The 21,254-nt window shown below is 35.6% G+C and overlaps 1 protein-coding gene across 1 annotated transcript in view; it reads left to right on the forward strand.

Moving 5' to 3' along the window:
- Positions 1–21,254, forward strand: part of SLCO4C1 (solute carrier organic anion transporter family member 4C1) — a 73,407-nt gene that overhangs the window by 20,673 nt on the left and 31,480 nt on the right. Inside the window, exon 3 of the mRNA XM_039221320.1 lies at positions 20,370–20,552. Coding sequence (XP_039077251.1) covers positions 20,370–20,552 — 183 coding nt within the window. The remainder of the gene's footprint in view (positions 1–20,369; positions 20,553–21,254) is intronic.

Raw genomic sequence — 21,254 nt, forward strand, 5'->3', positions numbered from 1 at the left:
TGTAAAATGTGGAAAGTAACTGTACTTCTTCTATAAGATGTTTCTGGGGATTAGATAATACATGATAGGAAAGGATCTTGCATAAGATGACCACTCAGTAAATATAACTATTATTGCTATTAACATAAATAAAGATCAAATATAAGGGAGGCATGATAAGCAAGAATCTGGTGAGTCATACAAACAGTTAAAACTTCAAGGTTCATAGTCACTGAATGAAGAAAGATAGTAAATGAAGAAAAAGAATTTGCTTTGGCAAACCCAGGGGAAAACTTTCAATAAAGTGGAATTTGAACTGAGCTTGAACAAAGGGTATGATTTCAGAGCAAAAGCATATGATGTGGTCATCTTAGGCAAGGTATATAATGTTGAATGATATTTACGTTTTAAACTTGACTAGAAAATAGATGTTATGAACAGATTTTGGAAAATCAGGCAGAGAAAGTGTTTTTTGAGAATGATGATGAATTTTGTTTTCAACATACTAGGTAGAAATTTGGCATTAGAAATATAGTTCTAGAGCATAAGAGATACTGAAAGGTTAAAACTGAGATTTGGAGTCATCTTTTCAGTCTCTACATTTGTGACTGTGGATGTTCATTTCAAAGGAGAGGGGTATTAAGAAAGAAGGTGAAAGGCAAAATCTTAAATCTTGGCAATAGGAGTCATTAAGTGAACACTGACAAAACTAACTCTGTAAATTATCCACACAAGTGGTAAAATTTTTAATTACTTAATGTTCTTTTGTTTTATTTGACCTCTTTGTCATACTTGAAACCACCATTCTTCAAAAGTGTGTTTTATAAACATATTCTGTGAGATATTATACATCAATGGAGAAAAAAGTAACTTAAATATGGGACATGTTGTGAAATACCTTATCATTACGTTATAAATGCATGCTTATTACTCTAAGAGGAGGGTGTAATTAATAGGGTATTTCCCTCACTGATTTGACCATAGGAGGCTTTGGCTCATGGAAATTGTCAGAAATGTAGGATTCCATAAAATATACTTGGAAAATCTTGCTTTATAACTCTCTAGGTGATGGTTCAGCTTATTAAATGGTAGCTCAGAGATGATGGAGAATACAATGATGGATTAGAAGATTATAATCAGAATATTGGGTTATGTTAGCAAAATCTGACTATGCATAACATGTGACTCAGGGCTTCAGTTTCCTCATTTATAAAATGACTAAAGTTGTAAAAGTTAGGTTAGGAAGTGAGTATTGAGAAGCACCATAAAGTATAACTATTTATTTATATAATTTTTTCCTCTTGAGCAATATAATCTGAGTACATAAGGATATATTTCACTTTTTTTTAAAGCTTATTTATTTATTTATTTATTTATTTATTTATTTTGAGAGAGAGAATGTGTGCACAAATGGGGGAGGGACAGAGAGAGAGGGAGATACAGAATCCCAAGCAGATTTTGCACTGTCAGCATGGAGTCTGTTGTGGGGCTCAATTTCATAAACTGTGAACTCTGAGTTCATGACCTGAGCCAAAATCCAAAGTCAACACTTAACCAACTAAGCCACCTAGGTGACCCTAGGATATATTTAATTTTAGTGACAGGTCTATATGTTATTTTTCAGAAGGTGTTATTCATATTTTAACTAAAGCGTTTCTCATTTGTACATTCATAATTTGACCGCTGACAATTTTAGAATTTCTTATCCTTTCTTATATTGTACTCAGTAGCCTCTGGTCACCTGTGTATTCTGAAGTCATTTAGAAGTTCTTGTGACACTTGGTATACAGTATACTGCTGGTATTCTCTGCAAAGAATATTCTCAGTAGTCCATACATCTGTGCAATTTGGAGTGTCTCTTCAAAGTCCAGTCTAGGTTCTGTGTTGGTAATGACTGTTCATGTCATGTTTCTCTGGCACCCAGTTATGGAAATTGAAGTATATAGATTTACATACATATCTTTTTTTTTATTTTAGGGACATTTTCTTAGATTATATCTTCCTTAGTGACACTTTCTTAAAATTATTCCATGCCCCCCCGTACTTAAATTATGTGTATATATGATCTCTTTTCACCACTGTATACAGTTAACATTTCCTCTGCTTCTTTGTCACTTATTGCTCTCACTTTTCTCATTTCTATACTATATGACTATTACTGTTTTTTCAGTCTCTTCCTCTTTGTGCTGCTTTCAGTTTATCTTCATTTTAATGGGGTTTTAATTTTTCTCTTTTTTCCTGAGCTCTGCCACTTATGTTTCATCTCTGCTTTCTTTCTCTCACATTTCTAAATTATTTCATTTCCGCTGTGCTGTCTTCCTTCAGGTAAATAATTGCTTTGTTTCATGATGTAATGTGTGTTCACAATTTTCATCTGCACCACGAAAACACTTTTGTGGTCAGTGTCCTAATTTTAATTTAGTAAAGTATGTTGCTTTTTCCATTTACAGCATCTTTATATAGATGCTGTTATAGCTCCTTTTGAAAACCACTTTCTCGACACAGGTTCCCATAGGAGGTGAGTGAGCAGGCTGGCATCTTAGGCAGATTGGTTGCACGGGCAAAGGCTTTCTCATCTTTTCAGTTCCCACAAAGATAGACTCCTGAATTGTCTGAGATTCCATGTGCAACCTTTTGCCACCCACCCTCTATTTTTATGAACAATAGCAGCCTAAGAAGTCGCTGCTGCCACCTGGCTCATCTCCTGTTCCTACATCAGCTGGATGAGGACTTCAGAATGTGGTTCCTCACATTCAGGAAGAATGTGCCTTCTTAAGTCTTCTACCACCAGCTGCCCTTAGCCCTGGGCAAGGAGGGCCATGCCCTGAGCTGTGCGCATAGAAGGACCCATATCACAGACAAAAACTGAAAGCTAACTTTTCTCTTTAAAGAAACTTTTCTATTTTTATTTTTTAAGTTTATTTATATTGAGAGAGACAGAGACAGCACAAGTGAGGAAGGGGCAGAGAGAGAGATTCCCAAGCAGGCTCTGTGCTGCCAGTGCAAAGCCTGCTGTGGGGCTCACAAAGCCGTGAGATCCTGACCAGAGCTGAAATCAAGAGTTGGATGCTTAACCTACTGAGCCACCCAGGCATCCCTAAAGAAATGCTTTTAAAGGAAGGTTTTTGAAAGACTGGTGGGAGGATTAGTGAAAAGAGGTTGTAGGAGAGGCATCTGGGGATGAGCTACACTCTCTTGGTCAGATGTTGGTTAGAGACTTGGGCCTGGGCAGGTTTAAACAAAATCAACAGTCCTTTCTCTTTCTTCGAGGCAGTGGCTGGGAGATGGGAAAGGGAGATGGGGGAGAAAACTACAATCATTCTCTGGGAAGGAAGAAAGAGAGTCTGGTTTTGATTAAAGTCAGCCACCTCAAATTACCTGGTACAGGTAATTAGGCAGATTGGGTTCCCTAGTAAACTGTTTCTTCTCAGGAGGTATGGACACCTCCTGAAAAATAAAAAACAAAAAAACAAACTCAAATTTGAGTTGAGGAGTGAAATCTCATCTCAAACTGCAGCATCCTGCCCTACCCCTGGCAGTAGAATGGGCCCAGAAGAAAACATGGTTTCTAAACTTCAAGGTTGGAAGGTAAATAATTGCCTGGGGACAGCAGGCTCTGGGCCTCTGAGTGGGGATGAGGGTTGGGCTGGGCTGGGTATTTACCTTATACATACCCTGGTATGTAGGTTTTCTTTTTCCCTTTTGTCTTTAGCTTCTGCACACGTTAGTGGGCAGGAGTGGACACTGGTTTGTCCTTTAAATGAAATTCTAAGCCTTAGTTTTATTGGGAGCCTTCCCTTTGTTTATAAACAGTGTAGGCACTCCCTCTTGTGGCGTATTGTCAAATCCCATGCTTTTAAATTAGCGTTGGAAGTATTGTGCCAGAAATGTTTTCATTTCTCAATAGATGTTGAAACTCTAGGTTCAAGTAGTTACCTCAACTAATGATACTGCAGAATTCACATAATAGATAAACCTAGCTTTTTTAAAAGCTATGTTAGTACAAGTGAAATTTAATAAATGATTTAATATTTTATGGTGCAATCGTCTTCAGATCACTGTGTATTTCTGAATAGGCTGAAATGTACCCTTTCATAGTTTTTGTTTTTGTTTTCCTCAGGAAAGGTTAATTATATGAGATTTGAAGTATGTTTAAATATTTGTCTTTTGCCTTTATATGTGAATGATAGTTTGAGTATAAAATTTGTGAGTCACATTATTTTTCACTGATTACTTTCTGTAATCATTCCTTTGCTTTATGAGATTAATGTTGCTCTAGAGAAGTCTGATGCCAGCCAAGTTGTTTATTTCCCTCTACATAAGTGACTATCTTTTTTCTTGACTGTACTTGTCTCTCTTTATCTTTAAAATCCAATAACTTTATAAGGGAATGTCTTAAAAGTCCTGAATCAAATTTTCCTGGATGTTCTATGCTCTTTTAAATTATAGATCAGCCTTCACTTATTTCAGGAAAGTTTCCTAAGATTTACCTTGGAGTATATGTTTTTTTCTATTCTGATTGATGATACACATATTTGATTTTCTTTGTCTGGATCTCATGTCTATAATTTTCTCTCTAATCTTTTAAGTCCTAGTTTTTGTTTACTTAATTTTGTTTATATTTCAAGTCACAAGTATGTATTATGTCTTCTTGGGATTCTCATAGTGCTATTCTTTTTTTTGCCCATTTTGATGTATTTTTATTTCTATGGTAGTTCTCATTTTTGTTTCATGCTTTTTCTAAGTTTTTTCAGCCCATTTCCCCCCCCTTCTCTTATTCATCACATTTATGAGCCTATTAAATCCCTGTTTTCAGGGGTGCCTGAGTGGCTCAATCACTTAAGCATCCGACTTTGACTCAGGTCATGATTTTACAGTTCCTGAGTTGGAGCCCTGCCTCTGGTTCTGTGCTGACATCTCAGAGCCTGGAGACTGCTTCAAATTCTGTGTCTCCCTCTCTGCTCCTTCCCTGCAGATTCTCTTTCTCTCTTTCTCAAAAATAAATGAACATTAAAAAAAAGTTTAAATCCCTGTTTCCAGCTTTTGATTTTAAGAAGCAATTGTTGGGGCGCCTGAGTGGCTCATTTGGTTGAGGATCTGACTTTGGAATAGGTCATGAACTCATGGTTTGTGAGTGTGAGCGCCGCTTCAGGCTCTAAGCTCAAAGCTCAGATTCTCTGACAGTCTGCTTCAGATTCCCTGTCTGTCTCCCTCTCTCTGCCACTCTCCTGCTCCCTTGCTCATGCTCTCTCTCTCTCTAAGAATAAACATTTAAAAAAAAAAAAAGGGATCATGTGCCAAGGAATGTGCAAAGCTTTTAGAAGCTGATAGAAACACTCAATGATTGTCAAGGAAATGGAGATGTCAGTTAAACAATTGGAGATGTCAGTTAAACAATTCCAAAACAACCATTACTTCAACAATTTAATGAGCATGGAAAGGATTCTTCTCTAGAACCTCAAATAAGGCAGTCAGCTGACAGCCTGTTTGAGACTAGTCAGAGAACCCAGCTGAGCTGTGCCAAACTCTTGACCCATGGAAACAGTAAAATAATATATTTGTGCTGTTTCAAATTAAGTTTGCATAGTATGTTATGCAGCAATAGAAAACTAATACAAACATCTCACAAAAAAGTTAGCCAAGGAATAATTTGCCTCATTCAAAGCTGAATAAAAAAGAGGGAAAGCAAATGACATGGCAAAACAGTCTCCAGAAAAAGTTATTATGATGTAGATTCAAAAATTATCATATTGCCATACTTTAAATGTGATGACACAATTGCTTCCTTTAATTTTTTAAAATCTTTATTTATTTTTGAGAAACAGAGAGAGACAGAGTGCAAGCAGGAGAGCAGCAGAGAGGGAGACACAGAATCCAAAGCAGGCTCCATGCTCTGGGCTGTCATCACAGAGCCTGAAGCGGGGCTGGAACTCACCAACTATGAGATCATACCTGAGCTGTAGCCACTTAACCGACTAAACCACCCAGGTTCTCTGGCAGATGGTCCTTTTCATCTTTAAAGCCGCAAAAACTTGTAGAATCCCTACTTGGCTTCAGACTCTTAACATATGTTGCTGCTGCCACAGGGAGGAAACCTCTCTTTAGAGGGCTCATGTGATTGGATTGAGCACAAGTAGAAAATCTCCTTCCTAATTCAAAGTGAATTGATTAATAATCTTATTCTGCAGAAACTCTTTGCCACTGTACATTAATCAAAGATGTAGTAATGTCCTATTCATGGTCCCAGGAATTAGGATGGTGAATCTCAGAGGACCATCGTGGAGTTCTTGCATAACAATATTTTATGTAGGAGAGGGACTGGAACCCTGTTCTGGACAAGTGGGGATTCTCTACAGTTGAAATGGATGTTCCTCATAAGTAAACTTTTGAGCTTTTACCTTTTTTCCCAAATACAGATATTACTGTTCAAATTTAGAATCTTTCTGTGGCACCTCACCTCTGTACAAACTGTATTTTTCTGCCCCATCTCACTTGCTTCAAGGTCATCATAGGTAGACAGTTTTCATACAGTTTGTCCACATTTATTTCTAAGTATATTTAGTTTATTTTTCCTATTGTAAATTGTTTTTATCTTCTATCACATCATCCAACTTGAACATGTGATACCTACTGACTTTTCATGTGTTAATTTTATATTTATAAATAAACTTCTATTACTGAATTTTCTTATTGGTTTTAGTAGTTATTCCATTGAGTTTTTTCACTGTCCTTGAAAGACATTTATAATTTCTGCTTACAGAGAGGTTTACCTCTTCATTCTTGATTATAGACATCAGGTTCTTTCTCCCCACAATACAATATTGAAAAGTTGCAAAGATAGGGAGTATCCTTGTCTTACTTCTGACTTTAGCAGTATATATGTATGCATATGCATGTATATACCTATACTTACATGCCCATATATTTATTTTACCATGTTAGAGAATTATCTATTCCTGTTTTATGTTGATTATATGATTTGTTGTTGACATTTGTCATATATCTACTTAAAATCTATGAAAGTGATCATTTGATTTTTCTAATTAAATCTAGTATATTAAATTTTCTTAATAAATTTCCTAGCATGCATCTTTAAAAATTCATGCTATATTTTTTAATATATTGCTGGATTTTGTTGCTAATACTTTTTTGGTATTGATATTTACATATGATTGGTTGGTCTATGAGTTTCTTCTGTTGTTCATTTTTACATGTTGATATCAATATTACCAAATATTTTGGTAATTTATGGGGCCTGTGGGTGGCTCAGTTGGTTAAGTATTCAATTAGATTTTGGCTCAGGTCATGATTTCATGGTTCCTGAAATCCAGCTCTGCATCTGGCTCTGCAACTGACAGTGTGTAGCCTGCTTGTGATTTCTTTTCCTCTCTCTCTGCCCCTCCCCTGCTCGTGTTCTCTTTCCCTCTCTCTCTTTCAAAATAAATAAATAAACTTAAAAAAATATTTTGGTAATTTTAATCCTTTTTCTATATTCTGGAATAATTTAGGTAGAATTAGGTGTGTATATTATTATTATTATTATTGTCATTATTATTTAATATTTAAAGTCTTGGCAAAATCGATCTCTGAAACTTTTTAGTCTTGGGAATTAATTTTTTGGTTTTCAACTATATTTGCTAGAAATTTGCTCTAAGTAGTCTCTTGTGAATTTTAAAAAGTCATTTTCTTCTAGTTCATTTCCTTTTTTTCCATGTATTTATATAGTTGTAATTTTCATTACATTAGCCAGTGGCTTATTTTACTGGTTATTTCAAAGGATTTACTTTTTATTAACATTATTTTTTATTTCATTAATCATATTTCTAGTCATTTTAAATTCTTTATTGCTTTAATTAGGGAGCCCTCCTCATTGTTTGCCTTTTTAGTATCTTTTTTCCAGATATTCTTTTGCATTTTATTTCCTCCATAGATATTCTATCATAAGCTCTTCTTGCTCCAGGAGTATGAGTGTTGGGGGTAACTCATTAATGTGTGTCTTATTTTATATTTTTAATTTTAATTTTCCTTTTTCTGTTTGGTTCTTTTTTGTTTGAATGAGATGCTTTCCTGTAAGTACTACTTTAGCTGTAGCATATGAAGTTTGATATATGTTTTTTCTAGTATTATAATTTTTGACATTTTCAGAATTCCAAAATTTTTGATCCAAAAATAATCTGAGTTAAAATTTTTTTGAGTTTACATTTTTTGAATTCAATTTTTTATGTTCATTTTCATTTTCTATTGTATTATAAATTTCTAGCTTTATTTCATTTTGGTTATAGAATGTTATTGTTATCTACTCTTTGGAATATAGATAGATAATAGATATTTTTATAGCATAATATTTGGTCAGATTTTTTTTTAGAGTTGTCCTTGGGACCTAAAAATAGAAGACATAATTTTATCACAGTATAAAATTTGACATGTTTCCCTAAATGCAATGTTACTGATAATATTGTTTAGGTCTTATCTATCCTTGCTTGTTTAATTTTAATTTTTAATATAAATATTGTCAAGTTAGCTAACATACAGTGTATACAATGTATCCTTGCTTATTTTTAATAATTTTCTCTCTTGGACTGAGAAAAATTGAAATTAAAGTTTCTTTTTTACATTTTTCTGTCTATTCTCATATCTCATACTATCTGCTTAGTTAAAATTGTTGCTATATATTTTAATTTTTAATTTTTATGAAAATGTAAGTCTTTAGTTGTAATTGGTTGTTTTATTGTATACTTAATTTTTTTAAGCTAAACTTGCTATTTAGAACAATTTTAGATATACAGAATAATTTTGAAAATATATAGAGAGTTTCAAAGTATACCGCAACCATTTCCCCTTATTATTATTTTTTTAAACTTTATTTTAGAGAGAGAGCACACAAGTGGGAGAAAGGGGCAGAGAGAGAGAATGTTAAGCAGGCTCTATGCTTAGCAGGAAGCCTGACACGGGGCTCCATCCCACAGCCCTGGGATCATGATCTGAGCCAAAATCAGAAGTCTGGCACTGAACAGACTGAGGAACCCAGGTGCCCCAATTTCCCCCTATTATTAAGATTTTACTTTGTATGCTACATTTTTAATGATTAATGAACTAATATTGATATATCATCTGTTAATGTTTATACTTATTATTTGAAGTCATGTTTCCCTCACTTTTTTCTAGTGCCCTTTTTCTTTTCTTTCTTTTTTTTCCAAATTTTTGTTTAAATTCTATTTAGTTAACATACTGTGTTAAATTGGGACCAGGAGTAGAATTTAGGGATTCATCACTTAGATATACCTCCCAGTGGTCATCACAAGTGCCCTTGTTAATGCCCGTCACTCTTTTAGCCCATTCTCCATCCATGTCTCTCCATCAACCCTCTTTGTTTTCTATAGTTAAGAGTCTTTTATGGTTTGCTTCCCTCTCTCTTTTTTCTTCTTCCCCTATGTTTATCTGTTTAGTTTCAAATTCCACTTAAGTGAAATCATGATATTTGTCTTTCTTTGACTTATTTCACTTAGTATAATACAGTCTAGCTCTGTCCATATGGTCTATGGTATATATATATATATATATCACATCTTCTTTATCCATTTATGAGTCAATGAATATTTGGGCTCTTTTCATAATTTGGATCTTGGTGATAATTCTGCTGTAAACATTGGGGTATATGTTTCCTTTGAATCAATATTTTTGTATCTTTTGGGTAAACACCTAGTAGTGCAATTGCTGGGTTGTAGAGTAGTTCTATTTTTTAATTTTTTGAGGAACCTTAATACTGCTTTCCAGAGTGGTTGCACCAGTGTGCATTCCTACCAACAGTGTAAGAGAGTTCCCTATTCTTTGCATCCTTGCCAACATCTCTTGTTTCCTGTGTTATTAATTTTAGCCATTCTTACAGGTATGAGTGGTATCTCATAGTTGGTTTGATTTGTATTTCCCTGATGATGAATGATGTTAAGCATCTTTTCATGTGTCTATTAGCGATCTGTATGTCTTTTTTGGTGAAATGTCTATTCATGTCTTCTTCCCACTTCCTCACTGGATTATTTGTTTTTTGGGTGTTGAGTTTGATAAGTTCATTATAGATTTTGCATACTAACCTTTTATGAGATATGTCATTTGCAAATATCTTCTCCCAGTCCATCAGTTGCCTTTTAGTTTTATTTGTTGATTGTTTCCTTCACCATGCAGAAACCTTTCATCTTGTTGAGGTCCAAATAGTTCATTTCTGATTTTGTTTCCCTTGCCTCCAGAGACATGTCTAGTAAGTTATTGCGGCTGAGGTCAAAGAGGCTTCTGACTCTGTTCTTGTTTAGGAGTTTGATTGTTTCCTGTCTTACATTTAGGTCTTTCTTCCATTTTGAATTTATTTTTGTGTGTAGTGTAAGAAAGAGGCCCAGTTTCATTCTTCTGCGTGTTGTCCAGTTTTCCCAGCACCATTTGCTGAAGAGACTTTTTTCCATTGGATATTCTTTCCTGCTTAGTTGACCATACCGTTGTGGGTCCATTTCTGGATTTTATTTTCTGTTCCATTGATCTATATGTGTCTGTTTGAGTGCCAGTACCATATTGTCTTGATGGCTACAGCTTTATAATATAGCTTGAAGTCTGGAATTGTGATACCTCTAGCTTTGCTCTTCTTTTTCAAAATTGCTTCAGCTATTCAGGATCTTTTGTGGTTCCATATAAATTTTAGGATTGTTTGTTCTAGCTTTGTGAAAAATTCTGGAGGTATTTTCATAGGGATTGCATTAAATGTATGTATTGCTTTGGATAGTATAGACATTTTAATGATATTTGTTCTTTCAATCCATGAGCATGGAAGGCTTATCCATTTCTTTGTGTCCTCTTCAGTTTTTTTTTTTTTTTTTTAAATCAGTGTTTTATAGTTTTCAGAGTCTTGGATAATCTTTTATTTCTTTGGGTAGGTTTATGCCTAGGGTATCTTATGGTTTATGGTGCAGTTGTAAATGGGACTGATTCCTTTATTTCTCTTTCTGCTGCTTCAGTATTAGAATATAGAAATGCAGCAGATTTCTGTATGTTGATTTGTATTGTGTGATTTTACTGAATTTGTGTATTAGTTTTAGCATTTTTTTGGTAGTCTTTTGGGTATTCTACATAGAGTTTCATGTTGTATGCGAATAGTGAAAGTTTGACTTCTTCCTTGCCAGTTTGGATGCGTTTTTATTTCTTTTTGTTGTCTGTTTCCTGAGGCTGGGACTTCCAGTACTATGTTAAATAACAATGGTGAGAGTAGATACCCTCGTCTTGTTCCTGACTATGGAGGAAAAATTAGTTTTTCTCCATTGAGGATGATATTAGCTGTGGGTCTTCTGTTTATGGCCTTTATGGTGTTGAGATATGTTCCTTCTATCCCTACTTTATTGAGGGTATTTATTAAGAATGGATGCTTTACTTTGTCAAATGCTTTTTCTCCATCTACTGAGAGGATCATATTGTTCTTATTCTTTCTTTTATTAATGTGGTGTATCACATTGATTGATTTGCCAATATTGAATCACCCTTGCCTAGGAATAAATTCCACTTGATCATAGGGAATAATTTTTAAAAAAATTTTTCTTAATGTTTTTATTTCTGAGAGAGAGAGAGAGAGAAAGCGTGAGCAGAGGATGGTCAGAGAGAGAGAGGGAGACACAGAATCTGAAACAGGCTTCAGGCTCTGAGCTAGCTGTCAGCACAGAGCCTGATGCGGGGCTGGAACCCACGAACCGCGAGATCATGACCTGAGTTGAAGTCAGGTGCTTAGCAGACTGAGCCACCCAGGTGCCCTGTGAATAATTCTTTAAATGTACTGTTGGATTTGATTTGCTGGTATCTTGTTGAGAAGTGTTGCATCCATGTTCATCAGAGATATTGGTCTGTAATTCTCATTTTTAGTGGGGTCTTTGTCCAGTTTTGGAATTAAGGTAATGCTGGTCTGGTAGAATGAATTTGGAAGTTTTCCATCCATTTCTACTTTTTTGGAAAACTGATCAGAGCATGTATTAACTCTTCTTTATTTATTTATTTATTTTTTTAAATGTTTTATTTATTTCTAGGAGAGAGAGAGAGAGACAGCGTGAGCAGGGGAGGGTCAGAGAGAGAGGGAGTCACAGACTGAAACAGGCTCCAGGCTCTGAGCTGGCAGTCAGCACAGAGCCCGACGCGGGGCTCGAACCCACGAACCGCGAGATCATGACCCGAGCGAAAGTCGGACGCTTAACCAACTACGCCACCCGGGCGCCCCTGTATTAACTCTTCTTTAAATATTTGATATAATTCCCCTGAGAAGCCATCTGGCCCTGGACTTTTGTTTGTTGGGAGATTTTTAATTACACTGATACAATTTCTTTGCTGATTATCAGTCTGTTCAAATTTTGTATTTCTTCCTATTTCAGTTTTGGAAGTTTATGTGTTTCTAGGAATTTATACATTTCTTCCAGATTGGACAATTTGTTAGCATATAATTTTTCATAATATTCTCTTATAATTGTATTTCTGTGATGTTGGTTGAGATCTTTCCTCTCTTGTTTGTGATTTTATTTATTTTGATCCTTTCACTTTTCTTTTTGTTAAGTCTGGCTTGGGGTTTATCAATTTTATTAATTTTTTCAAAGAACCAACTCCTAGTTTCATTGATCTATTCTACTGTTTTTGTTTGTTGGTTGGTTTTTACATTATTTATTTCCAATTGAATCTTTATTTCCCTTCTTCTGCTGGCTTTAGGCTTTATTTGTTTTTCCTTTTCTAGCTTCCTTAGTTGTAAAGTTAGGTTGTATATCTGAGAAATTTTCTTGCTTCTTGAGACAGACCTGTATTGCTATATACTTCTCTCTTAACGACCGCTTTGGCTACATCCCAGAGATTTTGGACCATTGTATTTTCATTTTTCACTTGCTTCTATGTATTTTTAACTTCTTTAATTTCTTGGGGCCATTTATTTTTCAGTAGGATGTTCTTTAACCTCCATGTATTTGGTCTTCCTGAACTTTTTCCTGTGGTTGACTTCAAATTTCATAGGTGGGAAAATATGCATGGTATAATCTTAGTCTTTTTGTATTTGTTCAGGCCTGATTTCTGATCAGTATGTAATTTATTCTGGAGAATATCCTATGTGCACTTAAAAGAATGTGTATTCCACTGCCTTAAGGTAAAATATTCTGAATGTATCTGTTAAATCAATCTGGTCCAATGTGTCAATCAAAGCCATTGTTTTCTTATTGATTTTCTGCTTAGATGATCTTTCCATTGGTGTAAGTAGGTATTTAGAATCCCCTATTATTACTGTCTTATTATCAATGAGTTTCTTTATGTTTCTGATTAATTGATTTACATATTTGTGTTCTAACAAGTTTGGGAGCATAATTGTTTACAGTTGTTAGATCTTATTGGATAGACCCCTTTATTATGATATAGTGCTCTTCTTTATCTCTTATTACAGTCTTTGGTTTAAAATCTAGTTTGGGGAGCCTGGATGGCCCAGTCAGTTAAGTGTTTGACTTTGGCTCAGGTCATGATCACGCAGTCCATGAGGGCGGGCTCCGTGCTGACGGCACAGCCTGAAGCCTCCTTCGGATTCTGTGTCTCCTTCCCTCTCTCTGCTCCTCCCCTGCTCATTCTCTGTCTCTCTCTGTCTCAAACATAAAATAAACATTAAAAAAATAAAATAAAATCTAGTTTGTCTGATATAAGTATGGCTATTCCAGCTTTCTTTTGATGTCCATTAGCATTTTAAATGGTTGTACATTCACTATTAATCTACAGGTGTCTTTAGGTCTAAAATGAGTCTTTTGTAGACAGTATATTGATGGGTCTTGTTTTTTGTTTGTTTGTTTTTATCCATTCTGATACCCTATATGTTTTAAGGGGAACATTTCAATTCAGAGTGATTATTCATAGATACGAACTTAGGCCATTGTATTACTTGTAAAGTCACTGTTTCTGGTGATTTTCCATGTTCCTTTGTAGTCTTTGTCACTTTCAGTTTTTCTTTCCCATTCAAGGGAAACAGTTCTTGCAAGGCTGGTGTAATGGTCATGAACTCTTAGTTTTTGTTTGTCTAGCAAACTCTGTATATCTTCTTCTATTCTAAATGACAGCCTTGCTGGATGAAGTATTCTTGGCTACATATTTTTACCATTCAGCATGTTGAATATATCATGTCACTCCCTTCGGGCCTGCCAAGTTTCTGTTGATAGGTCTGCTGCTAACCTATTTGTCTTCCCTTGTAAGGTAGAGATTTCTTTTCCCTTGTTGCTTTTAGGATTTTTTCCTTAAGTCCATAATTTGCAAATTTGACTATGTATGTCTTGGTGTTGGCCTGCTTTTTTCTTTTTATTTTAATGAGAGAGCTCTGTGCTTGGATTTGGATGTCTGCTTCCTTCCCCAGATTAAGAAATTTTCCAGGTATAATTTGTTCAAATAAACTTCCTGCTGTCTTCTTTTTTCCTCTCTTCTTTTGAGACTCCTAAGATAGGAATGTTATTATGCTTTATGGAGTTGCTGAATTCCCTGAGTCTACATTCGTGATCTAATATATTTCTTTTCCTCTCTTTTTAGCTTCATTGTTTTCATAATTTTATCTTCTGTATCACTTAATTCATTCCTCTGCTTCTCCCATCCTATGGTTATTACATCCAGTTGACTTTGCATCTTAGTTATAACATTTTTAGTTTAGACCTGACCAGTTTTTACGTCTTTTATTTCTGCAGTAAGGGACTCCCTGGTGTCTTCTATGCTTTTCTCAACCCCAGCTAGTATCTTTATGATTGTTGTTTTAAATTCTGGATCAGGAATATTATATATATATATATTTTAATGTTTTTATATGAGAGCGAAAGAATGAGTGGGGGAGGGGTAGAGAGAGACAGAGAATCTGAAGCGGGCTCTGCACTAACAGACAAGAGCCTGATATGGGGCTCAAACTCATAAACCATGAGATCATGACCTGAGCCAAAGTCCAATATTTAACTGATCCAGCTACTCAGGCACCCCTCCATATATCTATTTTGATTAGATGCCTGGCTGTGACCTTTTCTTGTTCTTTCTTTAGGGATGAATTCCTGCATCTTGGCATTTTGTCTAGGTCTCTTCTTCTCTGTGTTAGGAAAACCTCTGTGTTTCCTGCTCCTTAGAAAAATGGCTTTATGAAGAAGAGGTCATATACTGTCAGAGTCTGGTGCTTCAAGAAAGGTCTCTGTTGTATGCTATGTGCACTTTGCTGCTGTGTTTTGTCTGCTCTTTTTTAGGGCAGTCTTCTGCAGAGTTTTTCTTGCCTGCTTGCCTGCAGTAGGAAGCACTTGGATCTTGTGCAGAGTGTGGCAGGTTTTAACTAGGTATGCTCTGTCTGGTCTGCTTGTTAAAAGAGGCCATATCCTATTTCCACTAGAACTGAAACTTTGCAGCCCTCTCTGGTTTGATTTGGCATGTGTATGGGGGAGTTTTGTGCTTGTCTTTTGCGGGGAAGAGCCCGCTATTCTTATTCTCAGGCACACATGCCCTAGTAATGAAGCACTTGCAGAGTGGAGAGGTGTGGGCCTTGGTGTAGTGGCTGAGGGCTTCACTGTTGGTGCTCCATAAAGTCAGTCCGTGCTGATGGGTGGGTGAAAAAAATGATGCCAACCCTCTTCTTCCTCCCTGGGGAGGGAAGCTTGCTCCCACCATTGTCCAGGAAGCCTTCACAGAAGAGCAAACATTTTCCCTTCATGTCTCCCAGGCTTCCCTCAAATCCCTACTTTCACCCTGTCTGTGTCTGGGCTGTCTGCTTTCCCAGCAGTGCAGTGCATCTGTGTTTTATCTCAGGTATACTGACTGAGTTTCAAAACTCCAAACTTTAGGGAGCCAGCATGGCGTGGACCTGTAATGGTCTTCTCAGGGAGGGTTGCTGCATTGGGGAGAGTGCCAGTTTGTCCCAGAAGTGCAGTCACACCAACAGGCAGGGGCATGGAGTTTAAAACACAGCAAAAAAACCAGAATCCAAGTTTGCCACCCTTAGCAGATGTCTCTTCCCCTATGCTAAGGAATGGGACAGTGCAGTGGAGCCTGCTGGCTCTTTTGTTCCCTGAGAGGTAATGATACCTCTCCCAGATATTCTTCAAGAAGGAAAAACTTCGTCCTCACAGTGTGTTCCAGGGGATCCTCAGATTGCACCATCCACTCTCAGGCCTCCACCATCCTCCACAGGAGCACATCTGCACTTGCTGGGCTCCACACTACCACAGCAAAGACTTATAAAACTCCAATTTATGAGCTCTGTTGGTTGAAAAAACTCACAATAATCAGTCCATACTTTTAAGGAAGTGTTTTTCTTGTGCTATCCTCTGTACACTGCCATTTCCCTACCCCCCACCAATCTCTCTGTCTCTCTCCTCTCTCCGTGATCAAAGCTCCCCTCTCTTCACTAGTACCCGTGATCCTTTTCTACCCTAAATCACACCTCCACACCTTCTATAGTGTAGCCTCTTCTTTCTCTCTAGTTGTGCAGTTTGGTGTCTCAGTCTTCATACAGGTTTCCTGGGTGTTCAGAATGATTAGATATTTATCTACCTGTGTTTGAAGGATGAGGCAAACCACTTACTACTCCACCATCTTAATCTCACCTCCCCAGGCTGGATTCTTTCACTTAGCAATATGCACTTCAGAGTCATCCATGCCTTTCTGTGGCTTCGTATGTCATTTCTTTTTATCAATTCTAAGAAAAGCAATAGAAACAAATTATTCAGAAATAGTAGAGTAGTATATTGGATATAGTAGTATTCACAAGTAGATCTTTTGCCTTGTTTATTTGGGGGGAAATGATAAAAGAAGATGTTAACTATTAAACATTTATGCAGTACTGTGAAATGGGTCAGAGCTGGGCTGAGATATTGATATCTCAAAGCTTAGATACTGAAGTAATTACAAATGATTTGAGTCAGAGAAAGACTGCAATGATTAGTGACATAAAACTGAGTGTCTTGAATAAAAAAGGCTCTTTGGTTAGTCCAACAGAATGCTACATCCCTGTCTTCTCCCACTAAACTATATTACATATGAATTAAAAATACAATTGAAAAACGCAAACCCACGTGTTTAAATTGTGTGTCTACTTATACATACAGGTTTGTTTCAATCAATACAGTCCTGGAGATGTATTTTCTCTTCCTTATGACTTTCTTAACATTTTCTTTTCTCTAGCTTACTTTACTGTAAAAATATAGTATATAATACATGTAACATACAAAATATATGTTAATTAACTGTTTATCAGCAACAATTCTCATCAAAAGCAGGGTATTAGTAAAGTTTTGGGAAGTTACAAGTTATACATGGATTTTTAACTGCAGGGTTTCGTGTTCCAACCCCTGCATTGTTCACCAGTCAACTGTAAAGTGTTAGGATAAGATCATGTTACTTTGTATGTTACTTTTGAGAAAAAAAGGCTTTTATAAGTCAAATATCGGGACCTATGAAGTAAATTTGAAACATTCACAGAAAAAATACATAAGTAGCTAATAAAATAAAAATGCTTGAATGTATTGATGACCTTAAAAATTGAATTGAAAAAAATGTGATATTTTTTAACCAATGAGATTGGTAGTAATTTAATTTTATTATGCAGAGTGTTGCTGTGTTGACTGCATATTTGTTTAAATTTTTGATAAGGTAGTTTGGCAATATCAAAGTATAAATATTTATACACTTTGACTTAGCAGTTCCACTTTTTGGAAACTACTACAAATAGGCTTGCATGAATATGCCAAGGAAGTGGTAAAAATACTTACCACAACATGTTTGTAATGACCTAAATATATGTACAATATAATAATATGTGGTTTTTAAAAAAATGTTTATTTTTGAGAGAGAGAGAGCATGCATGAGCAGGGGAGGGCAGAGAGAGAAGGAGACAGAGGATCTGTAGCAGGCTCTGTGCTAACAGCAGACAGAATGATGTGGAGCTTGAACTCAAGAACTGCTAGATCATGACCTGAGCTGATGTTGGACGCTTAACTGAATGAGCCACCCAGGTGCCCCGATATATGTTATGTTATTAATTATTAAGTGTAAATTGTGGATTACGTAAAGACATTAGAAGACATTTATGCTGTGGAATGTTATAAAAGTACCAACAAAGAAATTTAAATACAGTTAAATTTCAAAGATGACTAGGACATAAGTGAAAACTGGAAGTTGTTGAGTATAGCAGTAGTATGTTTAGTATGACCGTACTTGTATAAAAAAGTAAATGGATATAAAGCATGTGAATGTGTGAGAAAATGTCTGAAACAAATAAAAGGAACTGTTAACAATGGTCATTACCTCTGAGTTACAGGGAAGAGCATAAAGTGGAGGCAGGCAGGGGGAAGGGAGAATTTTGTTTTTCTCTTGATCTTCTGTGCTATTTAATTTACTTAAACAAACATGTTGAAACTTGATGTAATTACTTCCTCTGGAAAAAAACCAAACACCAAAATCCCAGAGAATACTCACATAGTCAAAATACCTACCAGATTACTAGAAAAATATGTTTATATATCATAAAAAAGAAATGGGAAAAATAATAAATTAAAAAATACCTGTAAGTATGTTTAATTCTGCAATGTAATAAATAATAATAGATTATTCTTAGTCTGAATTACTAGCTCCAGGAAAGTGAATATTGAAACCAGAAATCACAGTTCATATATCTGACATGGTAAGGGAGATAACACAAATAATGCAGATTTAGTCCAGTTATAGATACAAATTATCTGCCTAAATATTCATCAATCTCTTATAATCTGAATATGTACAAAATTATAAGATATATTTTAAATTTAAAAAAGTAAATATTTTATGCAAGGGCATCTGAGTGGCTCCATCGGTTGACATCTGACTCTTGAGTCATGATCCCAGAGCTATGGGATCAAGCTCCATGGTCAGTTTGCAAGCTGAGCATAGAGCCTTCATAAGATTCCCTCTCTCTCTTCCTCTGCTCCTCTCCCCACTTTTTTGCATGTTCTGTCTCTCAAATATAAATAAATAAATAAACAAACAAATAGTTTATACATATAATTTGCATCTGAAAGTTTGATAGCCATGAACCAGTTAAAGAATCTTCAGGATTGGTGCTTTGGGAGGTGGGGTGTCTTACATCATTTAGGAATTAATCTTAATCTGATATTAAGGAAATGAAAATAGAATTAGTTAAGGCCATTCTTAAAATGTAGATTCCTATATATTACACCAGATTCTCAGAGAAAAGTCTGGTAATACATAGATTTTTAAAACGTTATTTAGAGAGAGAGAGGGAGGGAGAAAGAGAGTATGATGGGAAGGGGCAGAGAGAGAGGGAGAGACCAAGCAGGCTCAAGTGGGAGGCCTATGCAAGGTTTGCTCCCACAACTGTGAGATCATGATCTGAGCCTAAATCAAAAGCTGGATGCTTAACAGACTGAACCATTCAGGTGTCCTGGGCTCGGAATATATTTTTAATAAGCATCTTTGCTTATTAATATTATTCCATGAGTTTAGGAAAACTAGATTTACTATAATATCTAGTCTTTGAGGGTGATTTTTTTTTAATGTTTTATTTATTTCTAGGAGAGAGAGAGAAAGAGAGCAGGGGAGGGTCAGAGGGAGAGGGAGTCACAGACTGAAACAGGCTCCAGGCTCTGAGCTGGCAGTCAGCACAGAGCCCGATGCGGGGCTCGAACCCATGAACCGCTAGATCATGACCTAAGCGAAAGTCGGACGCTGGACGCTTAACCGACTAAGCCACCCAGGCACTCCGAGGGTGATTTTTTAAAAAGATTTTCATCAAATCTTAAAAATAAGCATTTTTCATTTGACAATATTCAGAAGAATATTCTCCAGAGCCAAATTTGCTTTGAAAAAATAAATTAATAAAATAGTTTGAGCTACCATAAAGAATAAGGCAGAACTTCAAATATTATGACTTTGTCATAAACATTGAGAAATTACTGTTCTAACAAAATATCCTATAACCTAAGTATACTTTTCTCATGTGTTTAAGGTATTGACTGATGAATTCATTATGGTGCTCATACTGTATTTATTACTTGGAAAGAAAAATAAAGGCTAGGGCTTTTTTTGGATTTTTTTGTTGTTGTTTTTCCTTAATCTGAAAACTCCTTCCCTGGCACCACATGCTTCAATTGTGTTTACCTTAACTTACCCCAAAATTTGTGAATTTTGATTGTTAAAGTAATGTTTCTCAATTTTGTTCCATATTTTCTATATTTTAACACGATAATATTTTATAAATGTTCGTTAGTAATATATGTATTTTAACAATTTAATCAAAGTGAAGTGATTGAAAGAAATTAAGGTTATTTTAGTTAACTCTCATTTATAAAGACCGATATTTAAATTATTAGCTAAATTTCTGTAAATTTACAATTTAATTTTTTCCCCTAAAGATACTTGCTCAACTACAAGGAATAGAACCAGTTGCACCTCTTCAAGTTCTTCACTTTCTAACTACTTGTATGTGTTCATCTTGGGACAACTATTGCTGGGAACAGGAGGAACTCCTCTTTATACCCTGGGAACAGCTTTTATTGATGATTCTGTGCCCACACACAAATCTTCTCTTTACATAGGTAAGTTTTCTCTATAAAATAAATGTTTCAGTATCATTTCATTTTATTGCTTTTTAAATTGATAAGTAAAAGCGCAATATATGCTTATCAAAAGTTGTAATTTCCTAGGTATTCCTATTAGATTTCCATTAAATATTAGATAGAGCAGTTATTACTCTTTTTGTTTGTTTATTGACACATATCCTTCAGTTGAATGCGGTTATGAGTTTTGTTGAAATCTGCTCTATATCCTGTTCCAGGCATGCCAGCCTTGCTAGAACTGCCATCCAAGCAGTAGGCTGTCCTGATTACTTGAATTCCAGGTTAATTTACACAGGGTGGGGAGATTCAGTTAGCCATTCTACTTGATTTACTACATCCTGGATGGACTTGACTAGAGTCAATAGAAGAAACCATAAGATAGTACCCAGAACTCTGTGGTGTTTTCATTTCAGACTAATCCTTTTTATGTACGGCTCAGTTCTAGGTTGGTGGAGTTGGGGGAGGTACGGAATCTAAAATTTGGTAGCGTAAGTTTCTCTTAAATTCCTTCCATAATATTCTTGCAAGGTAGAGCTTACTAGGCTATGTGTGGTCTTACATTAAATTAATGTGTTTCTCATTTTATTTTATCAGTTTTCTTGTTATCAGTTTATTAATCTAATATAGGGGGCTGCCTTAGTTCTTTCAATCTGCTATAACAGAATACCATACACTGATTGG

The sequence above is a fragment of the Hyaena hyaena genome, unplaced genomic scaffold (assembly GCF_003009895.1).
Source record: "Hyaena hyaena isolate Hyena2069 unplaced genomic scaffold, ASM300989v1 scaffold_976, whole genome shotgun sequence".
Lineage (NCBI taxonomy): Eukaryota > Metazoa > Chordata > Mammalia > Carnivora > Hyaenidae > Hyaena > Hyaena hyaena.